This window comes from Cyprinodon variegatus, unplaced genomic scaffold (assembly GCF_000732505.1).
Source record: "Cyprinodon variegatus isolate N-32 unplaced genomic scaffold, C_variegatus-1.0 Scaffold307, whole genome shotgun sequence".
NCBI classification, from domain to species: domain Eukaryota; kingdom Metazoa; phylum Chordata; class Actinopteri; order Cyprinodontiformes; family Cyprinodontidae; genus Cyprinodon; species Cyprinodon variegatus.
The window spans coordinates 830,853-845,608 of NW_015150760.1; the positions used below are offsets into that span (position 1 = coordinate 830,853).

Sequence of the window (14,756 nt, forward strand, 5' to 3'; positions counted from 1 at the left end):
TTGGCAACATTATGGGACACGAGTTAATTAAAAGAGCAGTTGATGCCTCTGTTTTTCTCATCAATCTCACTTCTGCTCTTATTAAGTTTGTAATGACAGTGGAGCTTGTCGCTGTCTGCAAGCAGACTTTAAACGAGAGAGAAGGGCAGTTAACACAAGGGACAACTCATTTCAACAAATCTCTCAGTGGTCAACATCTAACATCACAATAATCTCTTCATCAAATCTAAGGCTAAGTGATATATAGTCTGCAGGGGATTTACATGTCCTCTTATGTAGAGGCAGCTTTTATCATTCGGGTGTGGCTGAGGAGCCCATTTAAAAGGCGTGGCTCCAGCTCCGATCTACAACGCCTTGGAGGCCATTTTAATTCTTTACATCATTACAAGACTCTCTCAAGAAAGCTAGAGTAAAGGTAACTGCTGACACTGTCATTCACAAAGATTATTTCATAATGTCAGCCTATAGCTCAGATTTGTCTCATTAAATTTGAGTCCATTTTGTCGATCCCCTTATCCGCCTGCCACACTCAGTCAGGAAAACTCTGAACTGAGAAGAGGGTCGAGGGCACTTATGAGGTGCCTATTTGCATGAGGGTTACAGCTAGACAGATGAACACTGACCAATAAAAAAATGATTAAAGCAGTGGGATTCAGCAGAGAAAAACATTGTTAGTTACTGAGCATATTTTTGTTTTTCCCTCTGGATCCGTGCCAGTTGGAAACCTCTGCTAAAACCTTTCTTTCCAAGAAAAACTGCTAAAGACTTTTCCACATCATCAAAGCATTGGCTCAACAATCTGGTGACCTGGAGATTTTACATACCGCTTCAGTAATACAAGAAAAAAAGACAGGGATCATTCTGGTAGATGTTGCATAATGTAAGGGAGGAATGATATGCTTTATTTTTTTCCCCTTTTCTTTGATTTTCCTTCACCCTTGCTAAAAGTGAATACAGTAATAACATTAATACTGTGGATCTGTATTTGCTTTGTAAAAACAAGACCTTATTTAGATAATGGTTGTCAATGGAACAAGATCCTAAGAGCAATAAAGTTTTAAAAGTTGATTTTACTACTAGGTTTAGGTAACTATTAATCTACATTTTTTATTTATTTTTGTATTCAAATGTTGGTCTGTTCAAAAAGTGTATTTTAGGAGTCAGTAACAAAACAGAAGTCGAAGAAGGCTTAAGGATCCGTTTTTGGCATTTTCTAATGTATGCCTTGGTTTGGTAAAATCCATTTATTTTAATCCAAGCAGCTTCCCAACTGATCTTTATCCACAATGTATCCATCTTTATTTTCTCCACTGCTTAATTAAGGTTGTGGCTGAAGAGAATGGTTCTGTTATTGGCTTGCTTGCACATGCTCAGCTGTGAACTTGTAAATTAATCACACACCATTGTTTACTCTTGCTTATGCATCTGTAAAAATAAATCACTGAACCTGCAACTAGACAATTTATAGCCTCATTTTCCATCGCTTTCACTTATTAAGCAATCATTTGTGCCATTGAAAAACCAACCTAAATGTGCATGTATAAATCAAACATTGATTTAACAAAAGAAGATCCTACAGTATCAAATGAAATGATCTTCTTAAAAAAAAGGATAGACAATGTTTATTTTTTTTAAATCTACATCAAATGTTAGAGGTTGGCATGTGAGTCAAGAGAACTACACTGTTTACAGTTTATCTGCAGATGTTTGATATTCCAGCTAGAGATGCAGCAATCAATTGGCCAGAGTTCGACATTAAATGGTCTTTCTTTGATCATTTCTGATTGATCACTGACAGGTCAAATACTGAAAAATCAGACTTTTTTTGTATTTCCTTAAATGCATCAAAAAAGGGCTTCATTTTCAGTCTAAGAATGCTAAAACAATAAAAACAGAGTATAGTCTATGATACTGTAACAGGTAATATGACGAGGTTCCGTTACCAATGCTGCAAACCACATTACCGAGTTGGAACAGGATCTACACAAAGTAAAAATGGTCAAATATCAAAGCAATTGTGTGCATTGCATTCCAACTGTATATCTGTACACTTATGTCACAAGTACAGTTTGAGTACTTCAGTCTGAAGAGAAGCCCTTCAAGGTAATGCACACTGTTCAGCCCAACACACTACTAACAACTATTAACAGACACAAAGCAGCAACATTGAATTGTTTTTCTTTCTTTAGTTGGTCTCTGACAATAGAACAAAAAAAAGGTCAAATTTCCCATCGAATGTAAAATTATTGTTTTGTCAAGAAGGCAAATGCAACTACAGAATATACAAAAAGACAAAGAAAATAAAACCATGGGGTCTTTTTTTATGCATAGGAGGCTGGTAGTGGCTGCTGATGAGCTCTTCAAGATTTATACAAGCCTTATACAAGTTCTCACTCTAGTGGCCTGTAGGTGAACTGCAGAGGAGACCGAAGGGAGCAGATGAGTGAAATGTTTTGTGTTCTGCCGATGTGATTCAGGTTTGGATCGCTGTGTTTCTAAGACGCTAAGGTGGGTTTTCACAATCCGAAGCGAGCCGGGGTGCGTCTGGGTGTCATGGGGGCCTCCTCTTTCCTTCCTGGGGTGCAGATTTTCACTGCCCTGAATCAAGACAAAGGGGAAACAGAGCACCGAATGTTTATTTGCTGAAACCAGGAAATAGTTATTCACCTGCTTTTTTCTTCAGTACAGCCACTTTTCATGTCTTCTTAAAGGGTGCTGGGACATGGACCCTGATGCCTCTGACAAAATCATCCATCATCTTTAATTATGTGACAATGACACTGTCCGCTCCTTCCTCATCTCTCCCTGTTGCCCACATAGATGCAGCAATTACAACATCAGGCCTTAACCTCCTTTCTGCCACTGGGGGGTTTTCACCAGAGCTATTTTTGTGATATTCTGGGACTCCCTTAATATCCTGTAAGCTTTTCTCTCTGGGCACTACATCTATTAGGTTTAATTAGCTTAACAACAACAAATTTGATTCATCTTCCAAAACTTCAAGAACACAGTGCAGATTTATCTTAGTTAATTCATGACTATTGAGACGTTACCTTACCACTTATAAGATAAGCTTCAGTGCAGTTCATGGTGACTGTTATGAACCAACTAACCAAATCTTAGTCTTAGTTGGTTGAAATTAACAAATAATCGAGGAAATTAATAAAAAAAAAAAAAAATTTCAAATATGACCTTTTATGATTTTAAAACCTTTAGAGATTTCAATCTAATGAATTGTTTCAACAGTCTGAAGTAAAATGATTAGATTCAAAACTTTTATTTACAATAAGAATTATTAATAATGTTTCAATCAACGTTTCAATCGAGTTTACCTAATGCATTCCCAACTAGGGATACACAACTTTATAACATGAAACCAAGCTCTAGATCAGATGTGGACAGCCAAAGTAAGGTAATCAAACATATAAGTGATAAAGAGAATTGTTGCCACGCATGTTAGAGCCTACCAAGAATTGCCTATGAGCAATCTATTGCCATTGCAACATGATCCCAATGAAAGGAGCATATAAGGCTCTGGACACTAAGAGCCTGATTTTTAAAGACACAAAATAAAGACCAATGAATTGCAAGGACAAAGAACAAGCAACACAAAAAAGTAATAAATGTGCAGTTATTGGCTATGTTGCATTCAATCTACAAAAAAAAAAAAAAAAAAGGGTTGTTCAATTACAATTAAATGAGGGAACTGTGTATGGATGGAGTTTGAGAGTGGCCATAAAAACATTACACATTAAACATTACTAACTAATCCTTGGATTTGAAGATAATAAAAACTAGAAAATAATAATAAAAGCAATGATAACACTAACAAAAGGATCGTGATCAGATTAAGAGCCAGATTAAGTTCTAAACAGCTTTTTTTTCCTCACCAACTAAGGAGCACTTAACCAAAATATTACAAACCAAAGCCCACAACAATTTCATACAACAGAAGTGTTTACAGATAACGAGTTCAAACAGGTGCAGGTGATAAATGTGACGAGTGAGAACTGGAGAGCTCCTTAAACAGTAAAATAACTTTATGCGTATTTGCATCATTGCACTTAAATAAATAACTTTTGTTCATTATTATTACCATGTGTGAATAGGTAGAAATAGCAATGTCATTTCTTCAAGCTTTCTTAGTATATTTAGCAATCGGCATTAGTAAAAATGAAGATTAATCCTGACTTGAAACTTGTATAAAAAAATTGATTAGTTTCCCTTTTATCAAACCAAACCGTTTTATGTTTATATAAAGCAGTAGTAGCTTGGCTTCTTATTAACTGGGAGCAGGAATGATGATGATGAGCAGCTGCCAGATCAAATATGCCATCCTAATAACATTGAGTTCAGTCAGAAGGCACTAGTGAGACCTGCAGGTGAACAAAGGAACCAACTCACACTAGAGAGCTTTTAACTTTTACGACCAACTTACTCTGCCTAAATCTAATTTTTAATCCTAAAACCCCAGTGTGATTATTTCCAATGTAACTGTCACACTAAATTCAGAGTAGATAAACCAGCTGATTAATTAACAGTAAGAGTTCTTTTTAAATCAGTCTTTATGGCCCCATTTCTCTGTGTGAAGCTCGCAGATGGGTGTGAAATTAATTTTTTGGTTTAATTTGAAAACGAACGTTCCCCTCCTTCCCTCTGTTCTGCTGTGGCACAATTTAAATTGCTGCAGTAATGGGGGTCAGCCTGGAGTCAATATTATTTCTTTTTGTCTCGTCTGGAGGGACCAGAGGTGAGACAAGCTCATCACGGAGAGTGAGAAAGGTGGAGTCGAGAGAGTGGGAGAGGAGGAAGGCGACGGCAGGGTGGAGGCGGGGACCGGCAGAGAAGTAGAAATGAAACTCTTCTATTCTTGACAGTGCATGGCAAATGAGAAGCCAAGATGAAGGCCTGCTAAACAGTGAACACAATGTGGTGAAGACACATCATTTACCTCACACTGCTGGTGTTGCTCTTCCTCTCCTGCTCCTCTCGACGTGCTCTCAGCTGCTCCTGAGCTAGGACCATCTCCTGCTCCATGTTGGTCAGCTCCTCCTTGGCTCGCCGACGATTCTCCTACAGGAGGCACACAGAGAGATAAAGGAGCCCATAAAGTATCAGTGCATCAGCCACGATGTGAAGAGTGTCGACAACAACCAAACAATCTGCTGTGAAACCTGCATCATGACATTTAGACAAATGCTAAAACATTTGACATGATTTTCAGGTTTAGTCTGGCACCTGTCTGCCAAGAGTAATGCTTTACTGCAACAGCTCCTCTAGATGTTGACTCTTCTAATACCGTTAGGCTTTAAAGACCTTCAAATTTCCCAGATACCATTTATTTAGCTTTTGTGCAAAGATATTTCACATTAGCCCACAGATTTAAAAGGAGCCACTGCTAACTTTGTGTATAAAATCATTTGAGGTATTTTCAATTTATGTATTACACAAATATGTGCAATACATAGATTTGCTCAGTGCTACATTAATGATATGTTGCTTTAAAGCAATGACATGATATGGGATAACATGTAATTGTGGTTTTGATGATAAAATAAGTCGATAAGTTATATCCAAACAGCTAGCCTTAAAATTTCTGCTCTCATTTCTCTGCACACATAAATACCAGACTGGAAAAACAAAAAAAACAAAAAACATCTTAGTTTGAATTAGAGCTAAGTAAATACCAGCCAAAGCATTTTAATGTCAAACCAAGACGTTTTTTGGCACTCTAAAGATTATAAACAATGGTAAATGGCCTGTAATTATATAGCACCTTTTTAAGTCAGAGGACTTCAAAGCGCTTTACACTACATTCAGTCATTCACCCATTTGCGCACACATTTACACACTGATGGGGGCAGCTGCCGTACACTGGAGCCACCAGGGCCTCTGACCACCATCAGTAGGCAATGCAGGTGAAGCGTCTTGCCCAACGACACTGAAAGCCGGAGCCAGAGCTTGAACCGTCAACCCTTCGATTTTTTGGAGTGTTCACAATGAAAATAATATAATAACTAGAAAATAGCACATGTACCATACTTAACAGGTTATTATTAGAGATCCAGGGAAACTTTCAATCTCTCATCAATTAACTGGGATAGATGATATTAATAATTTTTCTTATGAATTTGAAGCAGTCCTTTGAACTAAAAATGTTACTGATGTACAAGTAGTGTTGCACAGATACCAGTATCGGGCGGTGCCCCGATCCAGCACTAAAATGGTGGTATCGGTAACGACCAGTATCAAAAAAAAGGGCACCGATACCATTTTGAGAGCCAAAAGTTTATTCAACTATTGTCAGCCAGGCGGGCAATAAAAAGTTCTACTGGATTCACTTTGCATTAGTCTTTTTCCTGCTTCACAAAGGTAGGCAGCAGCTTGACAAAGCCATAATGACAATTATTTTACATCCAAGTAGTATACAGTTCTTCATATATACACACACACACACATTAATTTCAAACAGATGGTATTGGGCAGGTATTGGGGCCAAAATATGGCATCGGCGCATCACTAATAACAAGCATAAGTAAGTAAATGATACTGAAAAGACTATGACTGGGATATGTTGAGCAGGAGTGTGGAGTACATTAAGATAAATGAAACACTCAAATCTACTGTTTATAAGTCATTTTAAAAATCCATCGTTTGCCAAAGCCACCACCTGATGGCGGGATTAAATCTTAATTCCATTTAAGGAAAACGGTTTCTTAAATTTGAGTTTAGAGGAAAGATCTACACCATATTTATATCCAACCAATGGACCACATCTGTGTGGACTTGCCTTTTTGGGGTAAAGAACTTGTGATATTAATAACATATTAAATTATTTTCTTATGATAATTTTAATAGATTACTCAGTTCTAAAGTAAATGTTCTTATTTAGAAAATCGATCAAATTCCGTTGAACTAATGGCGACCATATATAACAGCAAACGATGTTAAAGTTTCCAATTTATAAATAATATAAAGGTAGTCTAGATATTGTAGCTTAACATTGTGTGGGAAATGTCATGAGCTCTATTTAATACTTTTCTTTGGGTTTATAACAAAACCAAAAAATGCCGGTTAATTTACACATTTGGTTAAAAAAAAAAAATATAAATAAATAAATAAAAAAAACACTGAAAAAGTGGGACATTTTCTGGCAGCAATAATCTGGTGATTTAGGGTATTGATGTGTTTATATTTTGTATTGGGAATAAAACTAATTTGAAAATAAATGAGCATTGACCTTCAACACATACCTGTCTGCTTTTTCCTGCATGTTTGATGCTGTAAAACATCGGGCCGAGCTCTGCTAACCATTCTCCATCCACAGCAGTAACACACTGCATGTACTCCTGCAACACAAAGTGGGCATCTCAACATCAAGACCAGCTCTAATCGGTGTATTAAATTGTTTATCATTTCATGTCTTTTGCTGGTTTTTACCTTTGTGGTCATTACAAGCTCGTGGTAGATGATGTAGTCTGGCGTGTAGCCCATACCAAAGAGGGAGCTGGTTGGATGGAGGTGACATGGCATGCCTGTCCTCACGTTCACATATTCACCAATGCCCTAAAACCAAATACAAACAATATATTAAAACTGCAATACAGGATCCTGTGCTAAAGAAGGTTTCTGACCATGTGGGTGCACCCTAAGGTCAGCGCAGAGCATGAGGGATAATTTGCTTCTCAACTCAGCTTAGACAGCAGAAAAAAAATTATCTAAAGTATATCCAACTTTAATATGATTGCTTGCTTTGGCCAGCTACTCGTAAGTCAAACTGAAAACCATTATTATATAGTCATGACTTTCAATTCCCTTTCAGATTTTAGCGTTTTATTAATGTGAGGCCAAAGGGGATATTTCACCACTCTGTAATTACGCTGCTATAAATCTGCCACAATTGGTCGCCACTGGGCCTAACACATTAACTGGGGAAACCAGAGTGCAGAGAGTACCTTAAGCTTGGCTGCCTGGTGGAAGTAAGCAGCACAGATACACTTTCTAATGATGTCCCAGTCTGAGCCACAGGAAATTAGGTTCATCTTCTGTTGAACCATGATATCCTTTAACTGGGAGCGGACCTCACGCACCTGAATAAAAGGAAATAATGAGAAATACAGTGTTTGGGAATGGAAGTAAAACACAATCTGATGGCTATCACACGACTGTTTTAGTAGAATTCAAGCATCAAAGGGCTATATATGCTATATGAGAGTATGACATTATAGTTACATATCCACACATGAAACTACATGATTCACATAGAATAATGTTAGCTAGAGTTACAGGTCTGACCTTGCGCATAGCCTTAGTGTGGATGAAGTGATCGTTGCACCAAATGCTGGAATAGTTGTTGTTTTTCCACTGCATGTAGACATTAAGGTATGTAAGGTGGTCGCTCTCAGGAACTGAGAACTTCTCCCTCACCTGGTCGCTTTCCTCCTCACGACCCTGTAGAGACATACATGTTTTTAGAGCTCTAAGTAAAAGTGGGCAATGTTTCAAAAATACAGTCAGAACCGAGGAGCGAGGTGACTATTTCTTTTGTTTGATTCTGTAAATGACCACTATTAATTTATTATTTGTTTGATTTTTTTTACTGCTTAAGGATACTCCATTTTACCTGCATGAAGAGGTCTAAACACACCACACCTCTTACCAACCCCAGGGCTTTTATCTGCTAAATTGATAACATAATGAAATAATTTTCCACACCTGCCCAGAAAAATAGCCTTTGAGTCAATTGTTTAATTACTTTTGATCCCTTTAAAAAGAGTGTGGCACTTTTTAAGGACCTGTAAATAAACCGTTCATCCAGTTTAAATATGAATACCCTCAAATGAAAGCTGAGAGTCTACATATTGTCTCTATGTTCATTGATCGTTGCTATTATAATTAAAAATATGTTTCAGTAAATGGTTTAAAAAAGTACTTGTGTGATTTCTAACTTTTATTTGGATGCAACTGTACCAGATGTATCCTTCATGGATCCAGAATTGCTGAGTTAGTTTATTTTTGTTACATTTTTAATGGTTCCAGATTAATTGGTGAATGTCAGATCTATACTAAATCTAACTGAAAATTATTTTGTGGCTTCTTTGAAACCCATTGTGTCAATTTTTAAGGGTTTGGTAAATGGGAAAAAGCTACAACAAACTTGTCTTCCCTATTCACCAAATAAATAAAAACTAAGAGCTCCTGCTGGTGTTTATCTCTACACATATCAACCAACAGTATTAGATACAGAACCCTTTATAAGCTTTCCTCGAACTTGGTGTCTGAATGTATGAGTGAAAAAAAATTTATATCTTAACAGGGAATGAAAGTCATACAGCTCAAGTTTAAAAAGGATGAGGGGATCGAACCGGATACTTGCAACCTTTGCAGAGCACAAGCGCACTGCTCTGACGCACTAGGCCAACAATAGTTAATCGTTAACTGTAATCAGCTGACAGAGCAACCCACTTAGAGAAGTAATAACACTAAAATCGTAAAAAATACATAAAAACTTTGCATTTAAGATTAAAAACAGGATTAAGCGCAATCCAGATTTGCTAAAGTAGCATAGTGTTTGGCTTTGATTCTGTATAACTTCTTTAAGGCACCATTTGCTATTCCATTATTAAGCAATTAATTGAAGAAATCATGACAGATCAATCATTTAGCAAAATAATAATTAGTTGCCTCCTTAATCTACAATACTGCAGAAGTCTTGGTCCCAATCTTGGTCCCTGAGCAAGACCCTTAACCCCACACTGCTCCCCGGGCACAGCACAATGGCAGCCCACCGCTCCCAAAGGGGATGGGTGACAGTGTAATGAAAAAAATAATAATTTTAAATAGCTGCCCCTTTATTTAAGTCTTACTTCCTATTAAAACAGAAATAATCAACTACCACCTTTATGGTGACAAAGCACAAACCTTAGGTCTGTAGAAAATGGCTGGCACTGACAGCATGGAGACAATGATGAGAATGTCTGCACTGCACCCCATGTCACAGGACACTATCAGCATCTTGGAGAGGGCGGGGTCGAGTGGAAACTCCACCATCAGACGCCCAGTTGGGGTCAGAGCACCTGAAAGGAAAGAGAGAAAATAAATAAATACGACAGAAGTGTGAAATGAGACGTGAGGAACGCTGGAGGGACAAACATTAAGGAGACTGATAAGCTTCTTTTCCATCTCAAACCTGCTGGCATAAAGGAAGCACTATTATGTGACACTTATCTATCAGACTGACAGGGGAGAAGGAACTGCTGACGGCTTAAATTACTTTTGGCGAAAGAGGAAAAAAAAAAAAAAAAAAACTACCTGGGATCCAAAAACTTTACAGTTTCTGGTTCAAATGATTAAAAGGAAAAAGTCTAAGAAGCTTATGATGAGGAAAAGCAGAGTAGCAGAGCAGCCAGTTTAGAGCAGGTAATCCTTAATCAGAGATAATCTGATGTTAACACACCATAAAGGGAATCATCAAAAGTTTCCTCTTATCCTGAAATCCTTAAATCCTCAGGAATCTGGCTAAGGATGAAATAGAACTTAGACCCAACCAGTTAAATAAAACATGGGATCAGAAACTAGGCAATTACTCCACTGGCTAATCCTAAAAAACTAACTCCTCTGGGCCTACGAGAGGAATCTGCATTATCCGTGCAGCATCCTTTAAAAAAAAAAGCTAGTCACGTATCTGTTTGTAGTTATATTATCATTATAATTAAACTCTAAGCAGCACTCAGACAAGGAAATACAACTATAAAAACTCCAAAACGTCATATCATTATAATTTGGAGCATTTGGCCTACATGATTAATAAAAGAAACTAATGACAATAATCATATATCAGTAATCACATTACTTCTGCATTTAACCCGTCCCCTTCGGGAGCAGTGGGCTGCCATTGCGGGGTGCCCAGGGAGCAATCGGGGGTTAAGGGTCTTGCTCAGAGAGCCAGAGTGGCAGTTTGTGGGATTGGGTTTTAAATTGGGTTTTCACAACCTCAGGATTCTAAGCTCTATGCCCTAACCACTAGGCCACCATTCCCCCTAATGGACATTTTGGTTTCAAGGTTTTTTTTTTAGATGTAGTCATTCAGCTTTGTCTCCTAAAATTATCAACTGTTAGTAAGAGATGACTAAAGCGTCCTAGTCTAAAATATCAAGAGAATTAGTTATTTGTGCAGTATCACAGAAAGACACTAGAGGTCATCCTAAATCTAGATCTCCTCAAATAAAACACAAATTCAAAATACGTTTCCACCAAAAGCAATGTTTTGAGCATAAACCACTACATTGATGGTCAGTTTTCAGTCAGAGCTACCCTTTCATCCAAATATAAATCACAGGATGTCTTTCTATTAAAACACCAACATTTATGTTCCAGTTCGTAGCTTTCACTCTAATAGGATCTCTACATTAGTTTAAATCTTTTTAAGAGATAAGCTGAAAAAAATGAAATGAAATTAAAAAGTGGCAAAAAAATAGCATATCAATTTATTTTTGTCTTTGTCTATAAATTGAACATGAATATATAAAATAACTATACATGTGTGTTCTATTGAGCCTCTTCTCAGATTAAAATATTAAAAGGTACATTTAAAAATAAACTTTAAGCAGGCTGTATATCAAATGTTTTTTGTTTTGAATATTCTAATTTTAGATGTCTTCGATAAAGTAAAGATTAAATAATTGTTCCATAAAGTGTGCATTACTTGGTAAGGTGGGTTACTTAAAGTACATTTAAAAAATATATCTATTGTTTTGTGGGGCTGCAATGATAGATCAATTTAATTAACTATGTAGATTAGCAAAACATTTACACAAAATGTCAGGCAATGAAACATGAACATATAAACATTGCTGCATTTCCCAATAGTGAACTGTGTTAATGACAATGCAGTTCAATAAGGCTGCTACAGGGGGCAGTATATCATGACTTCCCCAGAGAGCAATTAGAGCACCTAATCACAGGATTGCAGCTCAAATTAGTAATTAATAGCCAAAAAGAAGAGCACAAATTGTGAGACATATTTTCTTGACTTTATCAAAGATTAAATTTTAACATTATATTATGCAATAATGGCTGATGAATAGTGGCTGTGTAAAGCTAAAACATCTAGCTGGTTTATCAAATATGGTTTCATTGTTAAAGTACTGACATGATAATATTTGAAATAATTAGGCATAGTTAAACACTCCCAGATTAGAAGATTTTCATTTTAAATAAATTTCAGGGAATAAAGCTAAAATAAAGTGTTGAAACCTTGCCAGGGGGGTAGTGGGGGCATGGGATCAGAGATTGAATGAATGATTGAAGACTAAATTTGACTTTTGAAAATCCAAAACCAAAAACGGCCAGAAGATGGCCATAGTGCATCTATATCTACCACTTGCATGTACTACATTTCTTTTGATATCCAGTTTTGCTGCTAAGCGTTGTGTTAAGCGAGGAAAGCACACACCCTTTTTTTAACTCGTATTCACGGTCAGTTATTGACGGCGGTACATCAGCTGTTGACAACAGCAGCTTGATGACCAGGGTCTATAACTCATGTTTGTGTAGCACCTTTTAGCAGCTGGATGCATAAATAAGCTTCCTGGTGCACAACATGCACAAGCAAGCACCTGGTTCACCTAACTTCCAGCACCAGCTGCTAAATGGCTTGCCATCTCGCCCTGTCTACTCCAGCCATGCCCAGAGCATTTATTTTTAAGACCTTTATCTATGGTCATGACATCCTCCCCGGAGTTCATGAACTGCATTGTGCCCACCCCATGCAATTCCATTCTCTCCATCGTCCAACACAAAGTTTCATTTATTTATTTTTTGACTTTTTACACGTCTCTCTGTTGAACGTGTAGAACTTCAGCACTGTACCACAATCTATCTGGCGACTTGAGCAAGAAACAAGAGATGGAGGTACACGCTTTCCTAAGACCCGCCCCCTTCTTCTTCTGATTTAGTTTCAGAGCGCTCCTTTGCTACCATTGGCTGAGAAACGCAAGAGGGATTTCGATTGTCTTTTTAAAATGTATTTACCGTCAATTTATATTCAAGTGATTTTTTTTTTACCCACGGGCAATCGCTACGAGCCGGAAATCCGGCCTGGGGATTGGATAGGGGATTTGAATTTCTGTGTGATAATTTAACAGTAAAAAATATTATATAGCAAAAAATATAATATTAGAAATGGTAACTTAGGATTGATTATTTTACCATTAATTTGTAAGACTGTTAAAGGTTTAAATTACTTGGACACATTTCCATTGCTTTTCGATTTTAAAGCCATTATAGTCATTCAGGTCTGAGCAATGGGCAACTGAATGGAGTTAGCGTGTTTTTCCAAGAGTAGCCAGTCTGACCCACCTGTGTTGTCCAGAGCTCCCAGGATCCAGAGCTGGTACATGGAGTTGAGCATGTTGTCCTCAGGTGGTGGATCCATGAAGTGGAAGAGGAGCAGGTCCTGAACACCCAAAGATTTCAGCAGCAGGACTACATTGGCCAGGTTCGTTCTCTGGATCTCTGGTATGGTGGTGGTGAGCATCTCATTCTTATAAGCACTCTGAGTGTAAAGCCTTTGTAGGAATGAAAGAAACTCATCATTCAGTGTCGAAAATTTGAGCAACAAATAAAAAGAGATATTTTAAATTTTTAAAATTAGATCAAACGCATGGTCTGATTCAGAAAGCTGCAATTTCTGACGGAAAAATTAAAAGGCTAAATAAGGTTTAGCCTTTATGCCACTATTTGTGATAAGTACATAGTTACATTGCATATCAGACAATACTGCACTGTCCTTTATTTTTATTATCTCTTGTTACCGATTTCTAGGTGTTTATATTCATCTGCTACATTGGATTTACCAATTGAGATTATTTTCCACACCATTTTTTTCTACTCTCAGAATGTTTTTAGAAAATGTGAAAATTTCTAGCCTGTATGCAAATGGATTTCCACACAGACATTAAGAAGGTGGGAAATTCTCTGTGTGGGTTAAGTAAACAAGGCTGACTCTGTGTGTTATTACACACATCTACAGCAACTCAAACACAGCGTTTTCTCAGGGAAAAGAAGCTGGAAAAATACACTTTTTATTAGGTTCATGAAGGGGCAATGGGGTGAGATTTATTCTGAAAGACAAGCTTATAAAAATTGTAACTCAATAGGAATGTAAAACACATACTGAGTCAGCTTTTTCTTTAGGAAGAAGTTATGATCCTCTTTAACAATTTGTTTAGTAGTTTATCTTGATAAATCCTTATAGATCCTTAGAGAAATCAGTGTCCTGACTATCATTTTCTCTCTGTCCACATCTGGCAATCTTAACTATGCTTGACTTACAGTTCTATGAAGCAAGGAACAGAAACTAAACACTCTCTCTTAGATGCTTGACAGACATTTTTTTTAAAACAACATGGAAAAAATATTACCATGAACACTATACTTCCAAATGTATATGGCTGACTTTCATGCACATGACTCTGATGTCTCACACTTAACCCCACCTCCTAACCAGCCTTTTCAACACTTGAACACAGAAAAGTGAACTGCATTTAATTGCATATTGTAATAAAATAAACAACATTTGAAACCTGTGAGTTGAAGATTTAACAGTTTGCGGTCTGATCGAGACCACAAATGAGTCACGTTGCCATGAGTTGTCCCCTACCCTACATAAAACTCAGCTGCGTAAAAGAGTCCTCCGTGAAGCAGCGGGTTGTTACAAAAAGAGGAAAATAAACCCGATCCACCTCCTTTCCACC

The 14,756-nt window shown here is 37.2% G+C and overlaps 1 protein-coding gene across 3 annotated transcripts in view; it reads right to left on the bottom strand.

Annotated features, from left to right (window-relative positions):
- Window positions 1-964: 964 nt before the first annotated feature.
- dhx38 (DEAH-box helicase 38) overlaps window positions 965-14,756 on the bottom strand; it is a 26,192-nt gene continuing 12,400 nt past the window's right edge. For 2 of the 3 annotated variants that reach the window (XM_015384213.1, XM_015384214.1), the window contains 8 exons: window positions 13,360-13,568; window positions 9,922-10,076; window positions 8,296-8,451; window positions 7,956-8,090; window positions 7,441-7,566; window positions 7,254-7,349; window positions 4,952-5,073; window positions 965-2,598 (listed from right to left, as the gene is read on the bottom strand). In XM_015384213.1, coding sequence (XP_015239699.1) covers window positions 2,517-2,598; window positions 4,952-5,073; window positions 7,254-7,349; window positions 7,441-7,566; window positions 7,956-8,090; window positions 8,296-8,451; window positions 9,922-10,076; window positions 13,360-13,568 — 1,081 coding nt within the window. In that variant the 3' untranslated portion in view covers window positions 965-2,516. The remainder of the gene's footprint in view (window positions 2,599-4,951; window positions 5,074-7,253; window positions 7,350-7,440; window positions 7,567-7,955; window positions 8,091-8,295; window positions 8,452-9,921; window positions 10,077-13,359; window positions 13,569-14,756) is intronic. The other variant, XM_015384212.1, reaches the window with a different exon arrangement.